Source organism: Phoenix dactylifera, chromosome 14, assembly GCF_051530095.1.
Source record: "Phoenix dactylifera cultivar Ajwa chromosome 14, Ajwa_hap1_PhDact_Kaust_v1.1, whole genome shotgun sequence".
Lineage (NCBI taxonomy): Eukaryota > Viridiplantae > Streptophyta > Magnoliopsida > Arecales > Arecaceae > Phoenix > Phoenix dactylifera.
Genome location: NC_143203.1, coordinates 16,269,787 through 16,293,455, shown reverse-complemented (window position 1 = coordinate 16,293,455; position 23,669 = coordinate 16,269,787). Strand labels below are relative to the sequence as shown.

Below are 23,669 nucleotides of genomic sequence, written 5' to 3'. Positions count from 1 at the left end.
ATGGATTTCTGATCGCATCAACGGGGAAGGTTCTACAAGCATCTGAATCATCAGCTATCAAGAACTGCAACTGTATCTCAGCTCAAGTGGTCTAATGGATTTGGATGCTGAAAAAGTTTTGACACCAGTCCTTGTCGAGTTAGGTTCGAGCTCTCTACATAATACAAGGTTATTTCAGTAGCAACCGATACATGTTTTATACAGAATTATGAATCGGCGTAAATAAACATAGTCAACGAGCAATCAAGTGAAAAATGTATATTACTTGTTCTAATGCTTTAATGGGGTGAACCATACACAATCACTTAATTAGCTTCAAATCATTGTTATTTCACAGAGAAGAGAAATGAAAACAGAAATAGAAGTATGAAGTTAATGAAAAATTTAAATACCGACCAATAGAAAGATGCATGAAGTAGGAAGCTCTCTTTTAGGTCCCCATAGTATCCATAGAAAGAAAATATCACTAGCAAATTTCATGACTCAAGTTTAACTCCCAACTTCTCTCTGAATTCCAACTTTTGAGGAAAATAACAGAATAGCATGCAACTCCTAAATCTTTCTACTCAAGCTAGCCAACATGAGTTCGTTGCCTGCACCATCTTGCACCGCCATGGATGGCCAGATGGAGCGGAGGGAGATGAAGCCGAGCACCTCCTGCCACGGCCATGGTGGTAAAAGACCTTGATGAAGTTGATGTGTAGGGGTGGCAATGCTTAACACGTTTAACCTGATTCTCTTGTAAGTCGGCTTGGCTGTTTGATAAAATGGTTAGGTTCAAGTTTGGATTTTTGACACATTGAATAAACAGGTCAGGTTCAATTTGATAGATTTTTAACCTATCTTGAATCTGACCCAACCTGTATCTAATTCGACCCGACCCGATTGCCGCTCTTAGATGTGGTCTACGAAACGCACGAAGAAGAGAAGGATTTAACATAGAAAAGAGCTCTCTTGGATTCGCCATGGAGACCGACAGATGTGTGGTTTCTACTCAAAGGAGCTGGCCGAGGTACAAGGATTTACATATTTGGAATGGTTGGGTTTGGATTGGGGCTGTCACATCCACGGAGCCTAGCCCCCATAACTTAAACCAGGCTCAAAGATTTTTCTTCATATATATCCAATTTATATTATTTAGTGGGTGACACTAATTGAGTTTTGATGTAAATCGTGCTGCTTTTTGTTTGTCATTTCTCGGCATGCATCAGTGCATTCTACAAAGCTTTCTTTTCCATAGTGGGGAACACTAATTGAGCACGCATGCATAGTCATAACTATATCATGTCATTTTCCTTGTTCATTCTCTCAAAAACCACTTTCCAACAAATATCACACCTTTCTTTTTTAGCTTGTTCATTCTCCCAAAAGCCATTCTTCCACAAGGAATATCCCACAACCAAATCATGTGTATATTTATTCCCACAAAAGTTCGAGTTAGAGGTTGTAATGTGAAGGTCTTCACCTTTACCAACAGCATAAAGTACATCGAATTCTTTAGTATAAAAATATATCGATCATGCCATGATGAAATACAGCATAGATAACATATTTTCAGCAAATTAATCTGGGACCAGTTCCTGGATCACCATACAAACATGCAATACATCGTAAGAAACACAAAGGCCATATATTATAATAATTAATTGAATGAACATTTGAGAAGATCACTAATCCAAGCCCTCACGCCATCCAAAGCAGGCTATGAGTTCAGAGCTGGAGATTGGACAGAGTAATGTTAAATAGAACCCTTTGGATTGAATGATCATGATTCTTGACTCCAGCAGTGCTCTGATTACAGAGGAGTTGAGGGAGTACATGTGGCTTGCAACATGGCACTAGATTCACCCCATGCAAATATGAGCCATGGTATTGGCATAACTTTGATAAATTCCTCAGTGCAGACCCACTGCCAAACTGCTGCAAGACATAATAACTTGCATAAGCATTTTTGAATTGGTTTGATAAAAAAATAAAATAAGAATTTGATGTTTTATAAGCTGTAATAACATGCATTACATTATTAATTATCATAATTGTCTAATATCACCAAGCCATGTTGCATGAGTCATTTTCAATCATTTGGTTCGCTATCTGCCTTTTGTTCTACTTAGTATTGAATAATCTAGACCATGACCGCAACCAAAAGCACTACTTCTCAGCTTACAATACATGTAGGTGCTAAAAGAAAAACAGGTGATGAAGGCTAGATATAAAATTCATTGATGCACAGGTGGACAGAAATTTTCAGTTCTCCCATGATAAATGTGCAAGGTGAGATTTTTTCTTGGCATGGAGGTTTAAAGAATAATTAAAACAACATAGGAAGTCTTCAATGATATGTAAAACTAACCAGCTAGAGTAAGTATTTTCACTCACTTGGTATCAGGTGTGATACATAGAAATGTCTATGAACAATTCATGCACTCTTTCTTCGAGCAACTCTAACCTGGAGAATGAGATGCACCTGCCTCCTGAATATGGATCTCAACTCTTCATTGGCTTCGATGCCTATTCTCCTGATTATTTAACATAGAAACAAACTTATTACATCAATGAGGTCAACTTTATGCCTATTTAGTATCATTGCCAAATACGCCATTTGGATATCTGGCATCAAACCGGTAATATTAAAAGAGCAGCAAAAGAATAATTCCTGAATAGTTCAAAAATCATACTAGTGATTTCAACATTGTGTACTACAGTAAAGAAAAATGAAAAGGAATATAACTAATATGTCCTCCTATAGGCATGCCCACCCACCACAATGTGTGCGCGCGCGTGCGCCCACACAAACACACAGAGAGAGAGAGAGAGGTTAACGAGCCGCATAGTAAAAATTCACAAAACAACTATGAATTACTAATTTAGAGAATGATGACTGCCTAGAAAACATTAAAAGAGATACATAAACATGGAAGGCCGCGATACCCTATCTTGGAACCATTTTTTCCAACAAGAATTTGGCGCTGGCTGTGTTTTGGAGTGATAAAGTGCTGCTCTATCCTAAGAGAGCCATCTCTTAGTTCCTTCCAATCCATTAATCGATGTTCAATAACATAGGGAATTTCCTGAAATAAATGTTACGTTGGTGCAAGCTCTCTGAGAGGGAAAGAAATCATGCTGATATTAGCAGGGGAATTTGAGTATACCTGATGAATATGATCCAACATCTTCTCTCGAACAACCTCCAAAGCTATGTTTTTCATTATCTCTTCACTCATGATGGTGGGATCTTCATCCCAAGGTCTTTTAACTGCCTACACATAAAGAAGGCAAAAGACTTTCCAAATTAGGTATACAAAAAGCGCAGAGAACTGATTTCTTTGAAAAAACAATATATAAATATAAAAAAATAAAGAAATTCAGGTGTATTGTCTAAACCCCGATGAACAGGTTAAAGTAATGGCTGTTACTTAAATGGCAAATATACTACTTAAAAAATGAATTTTTTAATTCTTGTAATTTTCTATAAATAAAATCCAAAATTAAGGATCTGTTGAATTGCAAAATAAAAAAGTATACTTTTGTACAAGCAAGTTGAACTTGCTAATCACAAAGCAATTTTGCGATGACCCTATTATAATTGTTCATGTTTTATTTTATTAAAAATTTCATTTTGGTTAGAAAATTTATTACAGTATCAATACTAATGTACTAGAAGATACTAGTTTACTATGCAAACAAACACAAAACAAACACAGAGTATGATTTATGGTTAATTATTTCGTTTTTTAATATTCCCAATAAGATTTAATTTCTGATAAATATGTTGATGAAAAGTAATATTCAAACTCCTTTTCTCCTACTTCCATAAATTGATACATTAGTTAACAAGCTCAACATGGAAATATCTAGCAATTGAAACATCTCAGACTATTAAATGATGCAAAGTATCACCAAACAATATACTATAATGAGAATAGCGACATCTTTCTAATTTGCATTTTTTTTATTTTTTTTGGAATCTTTCAACAATTTTCAGTATAATATGTTTCAAACTGGATTTATCTACATATTTCATTATGAGCTTGGATAGAAACTGCATTTCAAACCTTGGCATCCAGGATTTGCTTAAAAAAGAAAATAGCCTTGGCATCAAGCAACAAGGACACTCCTCATTCAAAAAAATTTTGAGTAACCTATCAAATCAAGAAAGTATAGATTGGAGTGCTAACAGAATCATAGATTTGGGGCAAAGACAAATTATTGTGGCTGCAACATAACTGTCTTGTGCATATGAGCAGTGATGAGTGTTCCTGTTAGAATGAATGCAGAGAATAGCAATAATAAAGATTGTAATAAAAAACCCTACAAGAGAAATTGATTATGTCTTGCCATCCTACAAACATATATATATATATATATATATATATATATATATATATATATATATATATACACATATACATACATGAATATATGCATGCATATGTGTGTGTGTAAGTGTGTGCTTTCCAAGACAAATTTTGGAAGTGATGATAAGTATAGAAGAAACACCTCCTAGTCATATGCAGAACCTTAAAACTTAAATGTTAAAAATAGATCATCTCAATTCAATGTATCTACAAAATGTTCATAGCCTGCTGACTTCAACAGCAGGACCATCTCCCTTACGCACTCTATCCACAACCCAGCTCAATTTAACGATTCATCGCCCATTAGTCACAGTCGTACAGATTTTCTCCCCTCAAAAATTAAGCCACAGAATATTAGGTGGTTTGGACTCCTACAGTTTACAAGGTGAAAGGTTGACCATCTAATCTAAGTTCACTTGAGAATGATCTTGCTAGTTAATAACAAATACCATGGAGAGGATTCCCCTTTTAGACATGACTTATTGGACTTAAAGTTGGCATTATTGATTTGCATAATTTAACAAACATATGTTGTTTGAATGTGAAATAGCCATTTCTCTGGGTCTGCCATATGTCATCAATCAGAAACTAAATAAGGGCAAGAACTGAGCTTTGCCATTGGAATAAGCAAGACCTTGATAAGACTGAAAATCGGCTCTCTCTTGTTGCTAATAAGATCCATAAGCTGGAAGAAAAAAGATGCCATTGTTGGTTTACTATTAATGAGGAAATTTGGTTTGTCTGATTACAACCCCTATAATGCTCCCAATGGACGGGTTCATCTCAAGTGGAAACAGAATCAAGATCGAAATGGATGACAGATGGGAATAGAAACACTCACTACCTCCATATGCTTACTCGTATACATAGGAGACTGAATGCAGTTCTTTTCATCGAACTACCTAATCATACTAGGACTGTCGATATTCAACTTATTGAAATGAGTTTGTTAAACTTTATACTGATCTTTGGACTGCTTCTGGTAATGATGATTTTCTTATTGATTGGCCTACTTTGCCTACTTTATCTAATGAGTTTCATGGGGTGTTGCTTAGGCCTTTTTCACCTCAAGGGTTGAAGGACATGCTGTGGTCTCCGGCAACTAACAAAGCACCTAGACCTGATGGCTTTCATGCTGAATTTTACAATAATTATTGGGAAATACTGGATCAGATGAGTGTAAAGCTATTGATTGTTGTCATAGCAATGGCATCTTGCCTCGTGCAGTGTGCAATACTAACATTGTATTGATACCAAAAAGAAGAACACCTGCAGAAAGTTCAAGACTAGAGACCCATTTCACCACGTAATGTTTGCTATAGACTGTTGGCTAATTCTTAGTTAATAGGCTTAAGTCCCAGCCACCCAAGGTTCGCCATCTCAGTACTGGACTCTGTATCGGTGCCACATGAGCACAGTGTCGGTATAGTATGGTACGAAATTTTTTTTGACGTACCGAGTGTCGGTACGCCACCCATACCGATACTGATATCGAACCGGTACGGTATGGTATGTCTCATACCGCCCAGTTCGGGCCGGTTAGGCAAACCTTACTACCAATAATGCTTTGGTAGAGAACAATGTGCCTTTATTGCTGGGAGGGATATTAGTAAAATCCACATTGTTTCATTAGTCCTGCATTTTATGAATGCTTCTAAGGTGGGGAAGCCTATTTATGTAATAGAAGCTTGAAATGGAAAAGGCTTATGATAGCCTTAGTTGGGAAGCAATTCTTCAAGTCCTTACTAGAATGAAATTCTCCAAGTGTGGATTAGCTGGATATGGGCTGGCATTTCACAAGTCTCTTATTCCACTCTCATTAAGGTCAACCATCTAAGTGAATTAATGCTAGTAGGGTATGAGGGAAGGAGATCCTTTATCCCTCTACCTGTTTATTTTATGTTCGCAGGTACTTACTGGACCGTTAAATGAGTAGATGCAGACAGATAGACTAAGGCCCCGTTTGGCAGAGCTTTTGGTAGACAGAAAGTACTTTCTAACCATCCAAAAGTACTTTTGGATGGAATAGAAGTGTTTAGTAAAAAAATCAGAAAGCTATTTTAGCTTTTGCCACAGGTTCTTGAAAGAAGCTCCAAAATGAAGTTTCTCCGAAAAAGCACTTTTAACATGCATCGAAAAGCTGTTTTGATTTATAATTTTTTTTCTTTTTGGGCCAAAATACCCATGATAAAATATTATAATAACAAAAATTGTCCCTTTATATTATAGAAATATGCAAGAGCTCCTAAGAATATTATATTAATAAAATATTAATAATATAATGATAATAATTATAATATTTTATATCTTGATTATTGTATTATACTATAAATATAATATTATATTATATTATATCATAATACATTGATATGTTATGCTATATAATATCAAATTATGTTATATTATTATGCTATAGTATATAATATTATATTACTATATTATAATAATATTATATTACATTACAATAATATTATACTATATCGTATATTAATATATTAATACATATTATATTTTATTATGCTCTTTAGTATAATACTATGCAATGTCCTTTATGGTCATTTTGTTATACCAAAAATAATTTCTCAGTTTGTTTACCAAATACATATTAAAATTACACAGCACTTTAGAAATATAGTTACTAAATAGCAAATAGCTTTTTATAAAAGCTCTACTTCAAAAAGCTCTACTTCAAAAAACTCTACTTCCAAAGCTCTACTTTCAAAAGCTCTACTGTTAACAGCTCTGCCAAACAGGGCTTAAGAGAAATTTAGCTGGCAGTAACACACAATTCTGCCACATCTTTGCGCTGACAATATGGTCATCTTCTCCAAGACATCTTTAGAGGATTGTGATGCAATTAATCAAGTGTTGGACACTAATCAAGCCATCATGGACCAAAAGGTAAATAAGAGTAAGTCGATTCTTGTCCCCCCTATTTTTTTCACCCTCGGTTAAAATGCCTTATTAGTAGAAATGTGAACATGGGAACATCTAAAATTTCCTTCACTTACTTAGGTGTTACTGTGTCAGCTAACTGCATCCTTCAAGAAGATGAGAATGAAATTATGGATGGGATTCAAAGGAAGCTCTCTGGGTGGAGGAAAGCAAATTTGTCTCACGCTAGAAAAATCACTCTGTAATCGGTTCTGAATTCAATTCCTAACTATTGGATGGTCGCAACAAGGGTTCAAGATGGTACATTGGACAGTAATGCAAAAAATAATCTCGAACTTCATCTGGAATAAAGGCGAAAATGGTTGACATAGGCATTATCTGGCTTGGGGCTTCTCATTTTTGAGGAGGGCCTTGGCCTAAGAAACCTAAAGTGGGCCAAACACTCCATGATGGGACTTTATGTAGTTGATGGCTTACAGCACAAGGATTTCCATATGAGTGGTTTGGTTACATTTTTAATTCATTGTAATAGGGCCATGACCATTTTCAATCATATCTGAGCTCATATGGGCTTGGAGCTAGTGGATATAAATTAGTCTTGAGATGGGGTCCGGCCGAACCCAAGCTTTAGGCAAGGACACACAAATGCCTACTGGAGCATGTGTGTAAGGGCTAATGTTTTCTGGCAGCTGCAGAAAGCTAGAAATAAGATGATTTTTGAAGGGGCTCGAATCTTTAACCATCGTTGGCTCGAAGAGCTTGGGTGCCCATGAATATTCGGATAACCAATCCCAACCCATTTGGAACAACAACAATCTTGGGTGAACTGGACCCACCACCGGTGGATATTTGTAAGTTTAACACTTATGGCTCCTTTTCTTTTTTCCTTCTGACAGGCTACAGGAAGCAGGACTTGTGAGTTGTCCCTCTTTGGGTAGACCTCTGTTAGTCAAAGGTTTCCTAGACCCCTAGCTGCAGAGTCTTGGGCCACTAGGGAGGCATTGATCACTGAAAGGCATCAACAGATCCAGCCCTAGATCCTCGAAAATGATTGTCAAGCTCTTCTTCAACTCCTTAGTTTGCAGAGTGAGGTTCCAAGGCACCTCATGGCTGTTACAAATGACTGTAGATCCCTGATTAAGTAGGTCCTTCATGTTCGTCTCCAACATATCTTTAGGGAGACGAACAGTGTGGCAGATCAGGCCACCAACTAGGGAGATCTCATCGTGAGAGCTTTGTATAGGAAGTGTTTTATCCAGCAGAGCTTTGGCAATTTATGATACTTGATGTCTCTGGTGCTCTATCCCAGAAAAAGTTGTAACTGTAGCCCATTTGACTAGATTTGCAGTATTGAAAAAAAACAGATGACTAGTTAAGCAAGCATACCTGGTCCATCAAATACTGAACCAAGTCTTTCACACCTGAACCTTTTAGACCAGATATCATGAAATACCTACAAGTCAAAGAAGAAGTAAGAAACAAAAAACAATCTGAATATCAAAATTCATATCTTACGAAATAATTATTGACCTGTCATATGCTGGAAGATCTTCAAATTCTTTGGCAACTTTCAACAAGTCTTTCTTGTCTTCCACTAGATCAACCTTGTTCATGCATAACACTCGCTTTTGTTTAGGATGAACCTGTGCTCCCAGATTTTTAATTAACTTTATCACCCTGGTGTCAGGCCTAGATGCATGACCAAAAAGTTCAACAGAACTTTCAGTACCAATAATATTAATGCAAAGAAAACATCAAATATGTAATATTTATACATACACATAGGCATATCAAAATCAATCACTTAAAACAATAAAAAGTTCTTCCTTAGTTAAGTCGCATGCATATGCTTTACACGCCCAAATGGGCAAAAAATCGAAAGTCCACCTAAAAAATAAACAGGGAAATCTCCAGAAACACTTTTTTGCGCTCAACCAGAAATGTTGATGTTGAACGTCAGCCACAACAAGCTTGCCGAGCAGAATTTGAGGATGCCAACACAAACTCACCTTGATGAATAAATCCACATATTGGTTTCTATTTTAAGAACAAAAGGCTGAGATGTTCGTAGACAGCAATCTGGAATTAATAAAAATGAACCTCAATAAACTTGGCACATTCATAGTGAAAAAAAGTCAGAGCTATGGGAGTAAACACTGCAGAGCATTCTTGTAATTCTAAAACTAATCTCTATCATCTGTCCATAATGGCATTCAGCCCCTAAATAGTCAGGACCCTGGTTCACCGTACCGGCCCAAACTCAGCCCCTAAAGAGCCGGACCATAGTTCACCGTACCGGCCCGAACCGAGTTTGGGCCAGTATAGGCCGTACCATATCATACCGGTTCAGTACCGATATCCGATACAGATGACGTACCGACATTCGGTACGCCCACAAAATTCCATATCGCAAGGTACTGACACAATGCTAGTGTGACCTGATACGGGATCCGATACTGAGATAGCGAACCTTAGCCAAGACCATGTTTGGTTGACAGGAATTGAGAAATGGGAATGCATAATAGTTTCCATCCACTCTATACCCATGTTTGGTAACTTATTTGGACATTGGAATGCCGATTTCCATGGGCATTGGATTCTCAAAAAAACGAGTAAGACCATACCCCGGGGGTGCTTGGGAATCATTTTATCTACACTTGGATATACGCTTGACTAACAATAAAAAATATTTTACATAATATTTTATTAATATCAATTATTTACTGAAAATATATTACAATAATTTATTATCTATTTGATAATATAGTATTATGGAATATACGATAGTAAGTATTGACATTATTTATTACATAATATTTTTATTTATAATTAACATTACGCATATAGTGTATTCATAATATATATTTTATTGATATTATATTATATTGAATTTCATATTACTAAGATATTATATGTTGTAATATTTTACTAATAATATATTTATCATAATATATTATTTATTATATATTATTCAATTATATTCTTATTGTTATAACATTATTGTAATTATTATATTATTAAATATTTTTAGTCATTTTAACCTTGTATTTAAATTATTATATTATTTATTATATTATCTATTTGCATTACTTTTTAATCATTATAATATTATTAGTAGTAAAATTATTAACATATTATAATAAAACATTATATTAGTAATGTAAAGTGTGTCATATTCTAACAAAAAATTAATATATCACTATACGATTAATATTAATACTAATATATTCATAATGTTGATATTATTAAGTATTTTATATTACATATTTAACATACTAATAATAATACTATAATTATTACGATATGTTGTTATAATTATTATAACATTATGTTTCTATTATTATGTTATATATTATATATTTTATTACTTATATTCACATTGTTTTATATCATTATAATAATACTAATACACAACGTTCGCCGTACCAGACCTTCGGTACGCCACCGGTACCGAACCGGTACGGTACGTCTGATACCATCTAGTTTGGTACGGTACGGCATACTATGCTAATATATCAATATTAATATTATATAATCATACTATTTACAATTCTTTTATTATTAACATTATATAATGTTATGAATAATGATTATCTAAAACTATAATAAATAAATTATAAAACATTACATAATTAAATTATGTATAATATTATATCATTTATAATTATATAAACTATATTATTTTAATAATCTAATTTATTATTTTATTTTGTAATTTTTAATATTATTAAAATATCGATACCAATATTAATCTTATAACAATATTTTAATCTTCTATCAAATTTATATAATTTATGTTAATATATTATCATATCATAATATTAGTAAAATACTAATATTATTAATTACACACTAGCATGTTTGTTTCATTTCCTAGAAATTTATCTGGAATTATCCAAAGAATTGTTTTTCCCTTCCTAATTTCCATTCTAGACAATAAAACATGGCCTAAAAGATAATTTGATGAACATCTTTCCCCTTTCTTTAAGAATAGTGCAGGTCTCATGAAGCAAGCTAATTATTAAATCAATTTCTGATAAGGCAGTGATACGCTCACTTCAATTTTGATCAAAATTAAACTTTTTATCCGCTCCTCCTTAAGAATTGATTTAAAAAGAGAACAAACTCAACAACATCCCTTATATCTGATCTAATTTCCATCTCCCCACCCCACATCTAAAACACAAGACTGACTAACAATAGAGCATTTGGAAATCCTTCAAATGACTTGAAACCCTCTTAACAAACAAGAAATGGAATCATAAATAGACTTAGACAGGGACCCTACACGTACCCAAGTCTTTCATCATGTTGCATGATCTGCAGAACGGAGTTTAATGTTGATGAGGTTTACACAGTAAAAACCTTGACAAGGATTGTCTTCTCCTCGATATTTTCACCTTGTGTTGCAAGTTACTTAAAGATTGCAGCGGCGAAATGTGGAGCCATTCTCCCACACTAGGATACATGGATACTTCAAAACACCAGCAATGTCTATATCAGATACATATCGGATATTGATACTTGTTGGATGCTGTTTCAATACGCAACAAATGCATGTGCTAAGTATCCTAAATACTTCCCAAATATACTCAATATACTTCTTTGATATCTTTGAAAGTGAGAGAGAGGGTGTTTTCTTTCTTTTTCAATGTAAACCTTTTGACGACCAATGGTAAATTTTGGAATCTATGATGTCATATTAAACATGAAGGATCAATTAGAATCTATAGATTGAAATGACAAGATGATGAGGTTACAAAAGTTGATGCTATCGTACAAAGCATGGATTATGTTATTTTGATAATCTACTATGCTCTATCGATGGTTTTTTACATATGTACACACGCAGAAATGTGCATCTATGTGTGCTTGAGCGCGTGGGTGTTTGTATTATATATGTGCGTGTATTTGGTGATGTATCCAAGCCATATCATATCCTACTTTTTCAGGATTTGTTGCATCAAGAATCTGTATTTTCTGGTATCTGTATATTGTATCTATATCCATGCGTCATATAGCTCCCACATGGATAGGGACCCCCATCATATATCCACAATCAGCATGCAGACTGCGTTACCATCATGGGAATGAACTTACATAGTTACTTAAACAACCTCTTGCAGAATGTCAACTATGTACTATTTTAGGCATTACTGAAGTAAACCTCCTGAAGTCCTAGTCAAAGTATAGCATACACCTTGGCAACTTGAGTCTCCTTAGTATCCATCTTTTAACAACCAACATGTGATAATGACACTCTTAAGAAATGGACACAACATTATCTTGCACCCGTGACCATCACCTTTCATCTGTTAGCTCAACTGGATTCAGCAAACAGAACCTCTCTCTTCTTCAGCAGCATCCCCTGGTTCATGTTCATGTCCCTTATCCCCTTTTTAGAAAGGCAGCCAGTAAATAAGTAAGAGCTGTATCCCTGTTATCCCATCTGCAGTTAACAAGGCACATGCATAACCGATAACCCTGATGTTGAATCATGGTGTTCCAATACCAAATTGAAGAAGACAAGTAGAACAGCTTTTTGATCAAAAAGATAAAAAGTTCTAGTTCTGTTTGATTAGATCTGAAAAGATCTTAGATCAAGAACAACTTCAATACATGGTAAATGGTTTCAGGTTGAATTTATGATTCTTATTGAGCAACTTCTCAGCCCATGATGATGAATGAAGGACAGAGAGGAAAAAAGGTTGCCTTTATTTCAAATATTTTTTATGAAAATCAGCCCATAAAAATGATCCATGTGATCCTAAACAGGGGATGAGTATTCAAGAAAAAAAAACAAAAAAGAAAACTTATATATAATTCAAGTATCAAAATGAGAAATAAGGGTTTTCAGCTTCCTTATGGCATGGGACTTCTTAACTCCTCAAGAACTTCAGATCAATTAGCCATGTGATTTTTTCTTCTCTTTTGAACATATGTGGGCCTTATGTAGTATTCGGGAACACTTGAAAAAAAAATTATAGAGAGCGCTGCTGGGGAGGGGAAAAAATGTATCAAAGCACCAAGCAAGCTTATTCTTCAATCATAATTTCACAACTGCTTGCCAAGATTCCACTTATACTAGAAATGTCCACATTTTCCATTAGGCACACCAACAACTGCAACTGAAAAGAGGCATTTTGTTGGCAACCATCCAGGCACTCCCTATTATGGTTATGATTCCAAACTAGGTATCACACATCAGCCTCAGCATTCTCATTCATGTGATCCACATCTTATGTCCTTGGACTCTCTTTATACTTCTGGTTTCACTGATCTGTATATTTTCTTGTTAAAGGATCAAAGGCATCTGATCCGTTTAATATCCATGAAATCTTGACATAAGGCTTCTTGCTCATTCTCTGTTTCTTCCAAATTTAAGAGATGCAAGATGATTAAAACAAACTCTCTCTTGGCCACTTACTTTTATTGGAGCTTCATTTTCAATTATGTCCTGTTGAAGTTATGTTTGACAAACTATATTTTAGTTCCAAAAATCTCAAGATAGCAATCTGCTAATTGTGAAATTAAAATTTTAAGTTATGTATAACTGGGTAAATTGGATTTGCCAGAAATAACGATAAAGAAAAGTAACTAAAAAATAATCTACTCCCTAGCTTATTTAAGATATGAAACCAATATTGAGCAATGTTGGTTAGATAACTGCTTACGCGGAAAGGTGCCTATGGACATCGAATATCACTATCAGCAGATCATAAAGATCGATAGACCTCCAAGCACTTTCGACACGAACTCTAACATCAGCCCTGTAAGGGTATCCATGATGCCCGATCATCAGTCCTGGAGTGTCAAAAAAACACTGTAGAGAAGGTTGTCAGTAAATACGGTTTAAAAAACAAATGCTATACATGTAGAAACAGCACATGCTGTTAATCTATAGTTGTTTTGTGAATGGATATTAAGAAATATATAGAAAGGTAGAAGAGGTTTTAAAGAATGGAGAGGATTCACAATAACAGCATTCGTGAAATGGTTCTTTATGGGCAAAGAACTGATTGATCAGCAGGAAAAAAATGGTATCTCACTTTTTCCAATCAAGTAACTGCATTCTCATAGAATAAATTTTAGAAAAGATTTATGAATTTCCCTGTTACTAATTCAGTAAGAGTTCCTACTTTATCAATGAAAAGAGATTTAAGACAAGGAATGCCATAAAAGAAGATGCACAAGAAGAAATTGCCATAAAAACCATGACCAGTTATGTTTTGATATACAGAAAGAGGAAGTGGCCCTACATTAGCAATATGTTAGCCATGTTCTCCCTTCCACTACTTCGTTCTAATTCTACTGGGTATGAAATTACAAAACTGAAATGGGAGCAGATGTAACAATCTCAGACTAAGGAAGTTATTGCAGGATTTATTTGGTTGAAAAAAAATTTACACAGATTAAAAAGTCAAGTGGTAGAACCAGTTTAGATGTGCCACAGCCATAAAGTTTTTACCAGTTTATAATGATCTAGGCTTTTCAAGAATGGACCAAGCATGTATATTGATCACTGTATTCCTTGCAACATTATTGATCAGGTCACTTGCACATGTATGGATATTTCTGAACTTGAAAATAATTCTTTCAAGATAAAATGTTCCATGCTTCACACTACATATGTTCATATACAAAATGGACTATGCACCTCCTACTTAATTCTTTGATAGTAAGCCAAGTATCTTTGGCTGCATCTTTGCCATAGTTAATTTGTTAGTTGACTCGATTACGGCTAAAAGGAATATGAGATGTTCAGAAAGGATTTTCTTGTTCAATAATGGATTAGAACAGCTGTACAACTAAAGACTAAGTTTACACGTCAAGTACAAACTATTGGTTTAAGGAATAAGTTCTCACAAAATATTTATTGTAGAACTTTAACAGGCATTGGTGAGAGGTTTTTTCCCATGAATTAATGTCTTGGGAAATTACTATTATGGCTTCCTATAAAACCAATCCCAGCACACATATACACCCATATATAGAGATGCACATATGTATAAATGCATTTATAACATACACATAACATATTTATGCACGCACCCATGTGTGTTATTCTTGCTGGCAGGAATCTTCTACCTAGGGCAGCATACCAGCTTTGGGAACTCCCAAGAAAATTGAACACATGCCCAGTTCCCTATTTCAAGTGCTTTGAAATGCCTACTTCCCCTCACCTGTAACCATACCTGATCTAGATTCCGGCAACTAAGGTGTTACCCCAACTCACGATGCAATGCCAAAGGTTTAGATCTCGAAAAACCAGCTATTGAAAATATAGGTTTAATTTTACAATGGTCCTTACACCTTAGATGACCAATATAGACCTTGTTCTTCAGTAAACACTGTAACTAATAGGCACTTGTACATGGTAAAGTCCAAATGAGTTCTCTCCCTATAACCAATTGGACCAAATAATGTAAGGAAATGAACAACAAAGCTATTTAGACTATGTTGTCCTCCTTTCCTTTCCATACCTCTTCTCTTTCTTCCTTCTTTCTCTTTTTTAATTTCTTTCTTCTTCTTTTCTTAATCATAAATGCTAGATAGTGTTTATTTAATTATAGATCTGTAGTATTGCAAACCACCTAGGGCATTGATCCCTTACTCAACTAGATTAACATACTCATTTCTCTCTCAAGTAGATCAATATACTACTCTCAACATCATTGTCAAACTACTCCACTAAATATTTGTTCCAGTTTCCAACTTGGCCACAAGTCCATAATTCAAATAATGTCTGCCTCTAATACACAGTTGTTAACTTAGTACCTAAACAAAAATGGCCCCATCCTTCTAGATAACATCAATCAACATTATCTGGTCAACTTCTAATAGCAAAAAATTACCATATCTTCTCAAAAGCATTAATGTTTCATTGCAATCTTATAATACTCTAGTAATGCATGGAAGGAGTACAAGAACCCCCCTGCAGGGTTCTTTCCCCAAAATTTCACTGCCTTGAGTCTCAAAATAGTCAATACACGAACACAGACAGTTTGTTTTGCTAACACAACATTGCAATTTGATAAATATTTCTCAAGAACCTAGCAACACAGCATATTTCTAAAAATCAATCACACCTCTCCTCTGAGTTATGTCATAAAAAATTATTACAACATCTTACAAAAAAAAGGATCCAAGGAAGCATTGATGTTTTGATTCTAAATATATATCAATTTTATCTGACCATGAAAACAATATGCATGACTATAACTGAACAAATAGCAATAATAGTGAAAACCAGTTAGTTTGCTTTGCACTAATTCAATCACGAACAAGGATGAAACATACTATTTGTCTGTTTCCTTTTGTCATCACTCCTAAGACTTCGTGGGTAGTTGTATTGGTCTTCCTTGAAACAGCAGCAACTTTTGTTCCAACCTGAATCATAAGTAGAGAATAAAAAACTGATCAGATAATTAAAATCCAGGATTCAGGAGAAAGTGACAAAACTATATGAACGATTAATCCTTAATAAAGAAAGGCACATGACATAGCAATATCTAAAGGTTTTTCCCACTTGCATGTAATTACATATTATATCCACTACTTAAGAACCTTGTTTATATCACGACCCTAGCTTCCAACTATATACTTATGAAAGAAAAAAGTTAATCCTAGAGATGCCTAGAGGTGAACATGTTTGAATGGAGAAGCAGAAGTTAAGAAGAAAAATAAAATAAATGAAAGCAGGCTAAAAACAAGTCAAAATAGTTGGAACCAAAGGAACTGAAAATGATACATTTCTCAAAAGAAGATAATATGCCTAGAATGCATAGATAATGGGTTGTGGTCAAGGTTCGCCGTACCGGTACCGAACCCCGTACCGGTGCCGCACTAGTATAGGCGCACCGAGTGTCGGTACGGTACGGTATGCGGTATGCCAGGCGTACCGATACCGGTACCCATCGGTACGGGTACGGTACGTCCGGCACCAACCGGTACAGCATACTATGGTTGCGGTATTGTAATTGGATAACCATTATGCACATAGCTTATATAGCACAATGCAAAGACCAAAGAACGAGCTTGGTGTGTTCGCTAAGGAGAAGAAGAACCCTACAAGCCTGACAAAGGTGTTGAGATGCCCAAAAGCAGGAAAGAGAAAAAAGTAATGATAGACAAAGAATCAAAACAGAACTTATTAGATTTAAGATGTCTAAGATAAAAGCAAGTAAAAACTTCAATCTTACATTGCCTAAGAATGGAAGCACAAGCAGTCCCAAGAACGTGATAAAGGTTGCGCTTAGTCACACTGTTTTGCTCATATGTTTGGAAAACAATAAGGGATAGTAACTCATAAATTCAGACGAGATATTCATTTGCATTCAAAATGAGATGACTTAACAAGTCTCCTAAAACAGGTGCAAACCATTAATGAAGTGAGAAACATCAAGTAGACCATACAAAAAAAAATCTATAATTTAGGAGGATCACCGGACTCGATATGAACCACTCTGGCCACTACGGATGTCTAGAAGAATCATTCAATGTTCATCATTTTGGCCGTTATACGTATCAAGAAGAATCACCAAACTCGATATGAACTACTTTAGCCACTATAAGTAGCTAAACAGGATCCAGGAGCGAGATCCACCACATCGAAAAGCCAGATAGCGAGCCAAATTTTAGGAGGTCATAACTTGTTCATACAACGTTCAATTGAAATGATCTTTGTTTTTTTTAAATTGAGTAACTCTTCGAGATCTACAATTTAAAGCCAATCCACTAGAAAATTGAAACGGGCCAAGATTTCAACATTTGAGCCTCCAAAAAGGCCGGTCAAACCGAATATTTTTTTTTTTGGAAAAGAATTTGACCGAACGTATATTCTAATCCTTGAAAAATTAGATGAAGTAACAGAAAGCAAAGTTGATATAGAAGTCGAGATCTATCTCTTATAGAATTCTATTTTTTTATTATTTTTACTAATTATCTTTATTTTTGGAGATCTGATCCAATTTGAACTAGAAGAGGAATCCAACCTGAATTGTACAAGGGTGCATTCTACTACTATTATAAATAGGAGCTATATACCTCAATTTAAGATATGAATTATCAAGGAAAGAAAAGGGAACATAACCCTACTTTCATAATTTCTTCATCTTTTTTATAGCTTTTTTTTGAGAGATTTAAGAGCAAATTGAGGAAATTCTTTCTTCTTCTCGAACATATCAAAGTTGATATCAAAGCTTCGGTCCGCTATATTTGTAGGGGTCTTTGTTTATGGCCCAGACGTACAAACAAAACAAGCAAACATGAGAAAGGTTATCTATGCTTTAGGTACATTGAAGTACAAAGACGAGAACGGTTGCTCAAATAATTTCTTTGTTTGATTTCTCTAGCCACTACAAAAGGGACGCTGACCACTGACCACTAACCACTATAATCCGTAGGAAACAAAGACCTTACCATTGCTCAAATAACTTCAAGCATGAATAAATAAAGTTAGCAGCAAAACTACTCAGAAACACATAAAGAAACCAACTTTACCATAAAATTCGTCAAGGAAGACTTCCCGGCATTGGGAGCTCCAATGATGCCAACCGAGAGCGACCGCTGGTCTTCCTCCTTCACTACCATATGCTCCTCCTCAACATCATCAGGCGGCTCCAGCGCCGCCTCGAGGAGAACTCTGGCGAGCCTCGCCGCCCTCTCCCTCTCCTCATCCCCCTCCTCCTCCGCCTGCTTCGGGTCGGCCTTCTTCCCTCCGAACAGAGCCTGGTTGGCCCTCGCCCGGTAGGTCTCGTCCCAGGTCGGCTTCTTCTGGTAGGAATTCGCGGAAGATGGGTCGGGAGGGGTAAAATGGAGGGAGAATTCGCTGCTATCGAAGTTGGGAAGGGTGGCGTTGGCGTCGGTGTCTTCGTCCGTAGAGGAGGCGGCGGCGGCGGCGGAGGGGTGGGTTTGGGGCTGGGCGGCGAAGGAGCGAGAGAGGGCGGAAGGAAGGAGACGTGTCCGATTTGTGGTCGAAGAGAAGAGAGTGGAGAGAGAGGAGGAGGAGGAGGAGGAGGAGGTCAGGATTCTAATGACTCTCAAAGCTTTCATCTCTTTCTCGCTCGCTGAAGAGTAGTTTTGCGACTGCTATCGAAGGGGGAACTTAGGGGTTTTAGTTCAGGGTTTTTTATTTATTTATTTGTTTTTCCTAGTAGCCAAAAAAAAAAAAGCACTGGACATTGGGCCGTAGCAGGCCAAGCCAAGTCGGATCATTATCCATCACTCATCCGGCCTTCCCGTTAAATAATTGTTTAATATTCCTAACCATTTGCTTATTCTTTTTCGTCTCTCCTTCAAAAGTTTTTTTCTTTAACATCTCTAGCAAGAACGAGACAGGAGGAGCAAAATAAAAGTGAAGATCCCGGCAATCTCCTCAACCAACTTAAAAAATAATAATTGTAATTATATTTTTACAAAAAAAATAATTTTTATATTTGTGCACCATCTAAATTTTGACATAGTAGCAATTTTTCATAAAAATTTTATTCAGCATCTAATATTCAATACAACTATAGCTTTTGATTATCATCATATATATGTTAGTTTTTCTGTTATTTAATTAAATCTCACGGCGTAGCATGGGTTACTTGCTAGGATAACATTCAAGAGAAACTCATCTTCTAATTGGATCCACTTTATAAGATTTATAGTGCTGGAGAACTAATTATCCAACCATTACCACAAAAGATCGAGATTGGACCAATTTGGGTCTAGGTTACCCAACTGACTCTGATCTTATTTTAAACCAAAACAAAATCAATCCAACAAGGCTAGTTTGGCCTGGTTCTTAGGTCGACCTAAACCTAGTGCACCTTGGTGACATTTGTGTGTACGTATGGACATGGTATATGTATAAATATTTTTCAGTTTTCTAAATCGGCCACTTTTTGCCTCAATCTGGAAATAGGACCATGTCCCTGTTGGATCACATGAAACCCTTGCTAGAGTTACTGTCTATTCTTGTCTCAAAACTTTATAGCTATTCATTTTTTGATATAAGATTTCCAAATTAATAACAACAGAAAAACAGATTGACTCAAAAATACCAATCTATTTATGGTTTATACAACTAGTCATGGAGACTTGAGCAAAGGTTACCTAATTTTTTCCTTTTTGTTGCAGCCTTAAGTTCCCCTTGTAAACATATTTAAGCTTAGAAATTGAGATGTCTGATATTGCTATGTTGAAGTCTCCTTGATACTCATGCAATCATTTGCGAAAGCTGAGCATGCGGATAACTCTATTCCTTACCTTACCTTGTTACGGTGGTCCCAGGTTCCCAACCCTCTTTCCTTCATGCATCATATCACTCTGTTATTTTAATTGATATAATATCTAAACTTGAAAACCATCGATTTGACATTTCAATTAAATTAAGACTGCCCTGGATGGAAGATGATATCACTAGTCATAAATTTTTTTTTCAGATATAGGATTATTTTTTTATTAAAAAAAAGTATGTGTTAAGTAGGGTGCAAATGAGCCGATCGACTCGGCTCGGCTATTACCAAGCTCGAATAGCAAAATACTCGACTCAAGGGCTACGAGACTAGACGAATATATAAATATATATATTATTAATTTAATATTTTTAAATTAAATATTATGTTTTGTTTTGTTTTAATCATACTTTTAATTATGATCAAGACTCGAATTCAAGCTTGAGTATAGCTCAGTTATATCCTAGTCGAGTCCAGTTAATCTTCAATATTATTTTTGTTATCAAGTCGAGTTTGAGCTTGGATATTAAGGCTCGATCGATTTTGAGTCGTATTTTGAATCGAGTGGAGCTCAAGCCCCTAGCTACTAGACTCGGCTCGGCCCAATTGCACCCTTAGTATTAAGCATTGAGTTGGCTTCCTCATGAATTTGCTGTGACCAAGAATAGTATGAATTTGAATTTTGGGGGACATCGAACTCCAATATTAAGATTCTTTTTTTTCCCCAAAAAAACAGAAGTTTAACATAATTTAAACCTTTTAGGAATAAATCTGATTAAAAATATAATGGGAATTGAAAAGTTTGAAATATAAATCATTGTTATATAGTGTTCTTGTTAGGATTAGAATGTATGATTAACAAGTAAAGCCCTAATTAGGTTGATGGATGATACAGATCCATATAAAATAAGATGGACCAAGCGAGTGGCTTAACTTAAGGGGAGAAATTATATCCCACATAGGGCGCACCTTGTGGTGCACGCAGCAAATCACATCCTCTCATTCTTGTGGGCTCTATTTATTAAGTGCTCATCTCAATGCACCGCTATAGGAACAAGCAACTATGATTCGCGGCATGCACCGCCATGTGCATATAATTTCTCGCTTGAGGGTGTTTTTAACTCCACCGAGAGACCTGACCTATTGCTCCCCTACTAAAGATGCTAAGAGGCAGCAGCTGTGGAAATGGTAAACTCCATGATAATTCCACAATAGATAGTTTGTCACATGAATATGTTTTCTTGATAAATGCCTTCAGCCATTCTAAGCTGTTGCAACTTCAATCGTGGTTAAGTTGAACAGCAATGTTTTCTCCTTTGTTTGCGTGATTGTGTGATCCAACCAAACCGAACCCATTGCTTTCGTACAAAACACATCAAGAAGCTGGAGCTACAAAATGGGACGCTTAACTCCATAACAAATAGTTTGCCACATGAAAAGGCTTCATTTTTTTTGGTACATCGGCTGCTCACACTAATCTCGCATGAACATAGCCAGCAGAGTCAAGAGAAAGCAGATGTCTCAATGGTGAAGAAACAACAGTCTGCCGACCCAATCAGCAATCTTGTTCGCCTCTCAGTACATATGCATGGCCTGGAAGGTATCGCACTCCCTTACCAGCCACCGGATGTCACCTAAAAGCAGATGTTCTACTCCCCTCCGCCCTTTCTTTAGAATCCACTCAATCATCACGGCTGAGTCCCCCTTAAGGATGATGCTCCCAGTCCCTAACACCTGTCTTGCATAGGAGATTTTCTCCCATGCTGCTTTGAGCTTCGCCCCAAAAGCTGAAGCCTCGAACAAGCATTGCCCCCTGCAGCAACCAACCTGGAGTCCTGGTCCCTGATCACAAACGCAGCTCCAACTCCATCACCACCAGCAGGCAGGCTACCATCAAAGTTCACCTTGAAATGGCCAGCGGGAGAGGGCTCCGAAGAAATAAGGATAGACCTAGGTACTGTAACAGCAGAGAGGGGTCCCAGATTTTCCTAGCTAACCCAGATAAAGCAGCCATCATAGCCTCAATGACCACAACAGCCTGACAGAGAGCCCTTTCCATAATAAACCTCGTAGGTACCCTCCTATCCTCGAAGACTTTATCATTTTTGTCCAGCCAGATGTGATAGGCCAAATAGGCGCAGGCGATACCCCACCCAGTAGTGCTCGGCGACTGCATGGCTGCCCTCATGTGGCGTAGAAGGTCATATACTGACTCAGTAGACCTCGGTAGTGGAAGCAATGCCCTCCTTCATATTGTGCGGCCCATTGGCATACAAGCAGAGCATGACTAACATACTCCACCGAATCAGGATAGTCCACACACACCGGAGGATCCTAACCCCCCTCCTAGCCAACATACTCCTGGTCGGCAGACAATCTCAAGCCACCTTCCAGATGAACAAAGCTACTCAAAGGTGGACCCGCATCCTCCAAATCCATCCTCCGTCAAGCCACCGGGTAGCCTCACCACCCATCACCGCCTGTAGATCTGTAGAGCGCATGTTGTCCCTCCCTGTGGCCGCCCAGACTAGTCTATCCGCCGAAGCACCTTAAAGTGGCGGGATAGCTAGAATGCTCTCCGCCAAGTGCTCTCCAAAATCCTTCCTGATCCACACCTCGTCCTACCTACCCTCACCAGGAATGAACAGGTCATACTCTAGAACCAGCCAACCTCGCCGCATCAACCATCATCGGCATCCGGCTTAGCGGTTGCTCAATCACTCATCTGTCCTCTAAAGCGTTAGTGGACTGTCCATCTCTGATTACCCACCTAATCACCACGAGTACAGCCGAGACATGTGAGCAGATCTTCCTCCAAGGCTTCCTTGATTTTAACTACTCTGAGCTATCCCAACTTCAATCATGATTAAGTTCAACTGCTGCTTTTTTTGTTTCCATGTGCGTGCGGCAATGTGCATATTTGCCACGCACTGATGGGTGCATTTGGTTCGCATCATAATCAAAATGAGTTGGAATAAAAATTAGAATGGTTATATTTCTCAAAATAGGATATGAATATTAAAATCTAAATAAGAATCAAGATAGGATATGAATATTAAAAAAAGATATGATTGAATTTTAAAGAATTGAGATATTTCTATTCTCTTTGAGAAATAAGAATGAGAATGGAACACTCTAATTAAATAGCTGGAATGAGAATCGCCCATTCTGATTCATATTTCAAAACCCAACT

The 23,669-nt window shown here is 36.4% G+C and overlaps 1 protein-coding gene across 4 annotated transcripts; it reads right to left on the bottom strand.

Moving 5' to 3' along the window:
- Positions 1-1,484: 1,484 nt before the first annotated feature.
- LOC103723339 (GTP-binding family protein) lies at positions 1,485-19,375 on the bottom strand. 4 transcript variants are annotated; one of them, XM_026800046.3, is made up of 9 exons: positions 18,756-19,375; positions 16,554-16,643; positions 13,928-14,076; positions 8,784-8,942; positions 8,640-8,706; positions 3,153-3,260; positions 2,932-3,071; positions 2,380-2,519; positions 1,485-1,920 (listed from the first exon to the last, which is right to left on the bottom strand). In XM_026800046.3, exons 1-8 carry the CDS (start codon positions 19,305-19,307, stop codon positions 2,420-2,422), a joined length of 1,365 nt encoding a protein of 454 aa, XP_026655847.2. In that variant the 5' UTR covers positions 19,308-19,375; the 3' UTR covers positions 1,485-1,920; positions 2,380-2,419. The 4 variants fall into 4 exon arrangements, with proteins under 4 accessions (XP_026655847.2, XP_026655848.2, XP_038988493.1 ...); XM_026800047.3 differs by having other exon boundaries at positions 1,485-1,917; XM_039132565.2 differs by having other exon boundaries at positions 2,450-2,519.
- Between the last annotated feature and the right edge of the window lie 4,294 nt (positions 19,376-23,669).

Excerpts from the sequence above, each read along its gene's own strand:
- LOC103723339 (XM_039132565.2), bottom strand. The coding sequence starts at position 19,307 with ATGAAAGCTTTGAGAGTCATTAGAATCCTGACCTCCTCCTCCTCCTCC. Across the intron at positions 8,943-13,927 it reads GTCCATAGGCACCTTTCCGC|GCCTGACACCAGGGTGATAA; the intron begins GTAAGCAGTTAT and ends TCATGCATCTAG. Across the intron at positions 1,921-2,449 it reads AGGTGCATCTCATTCTCCAG|CAGTTTGGCAGTGGGTCTGC; the intron begins GTTAGAGTTGCT and ends TATGTCTTGCAG.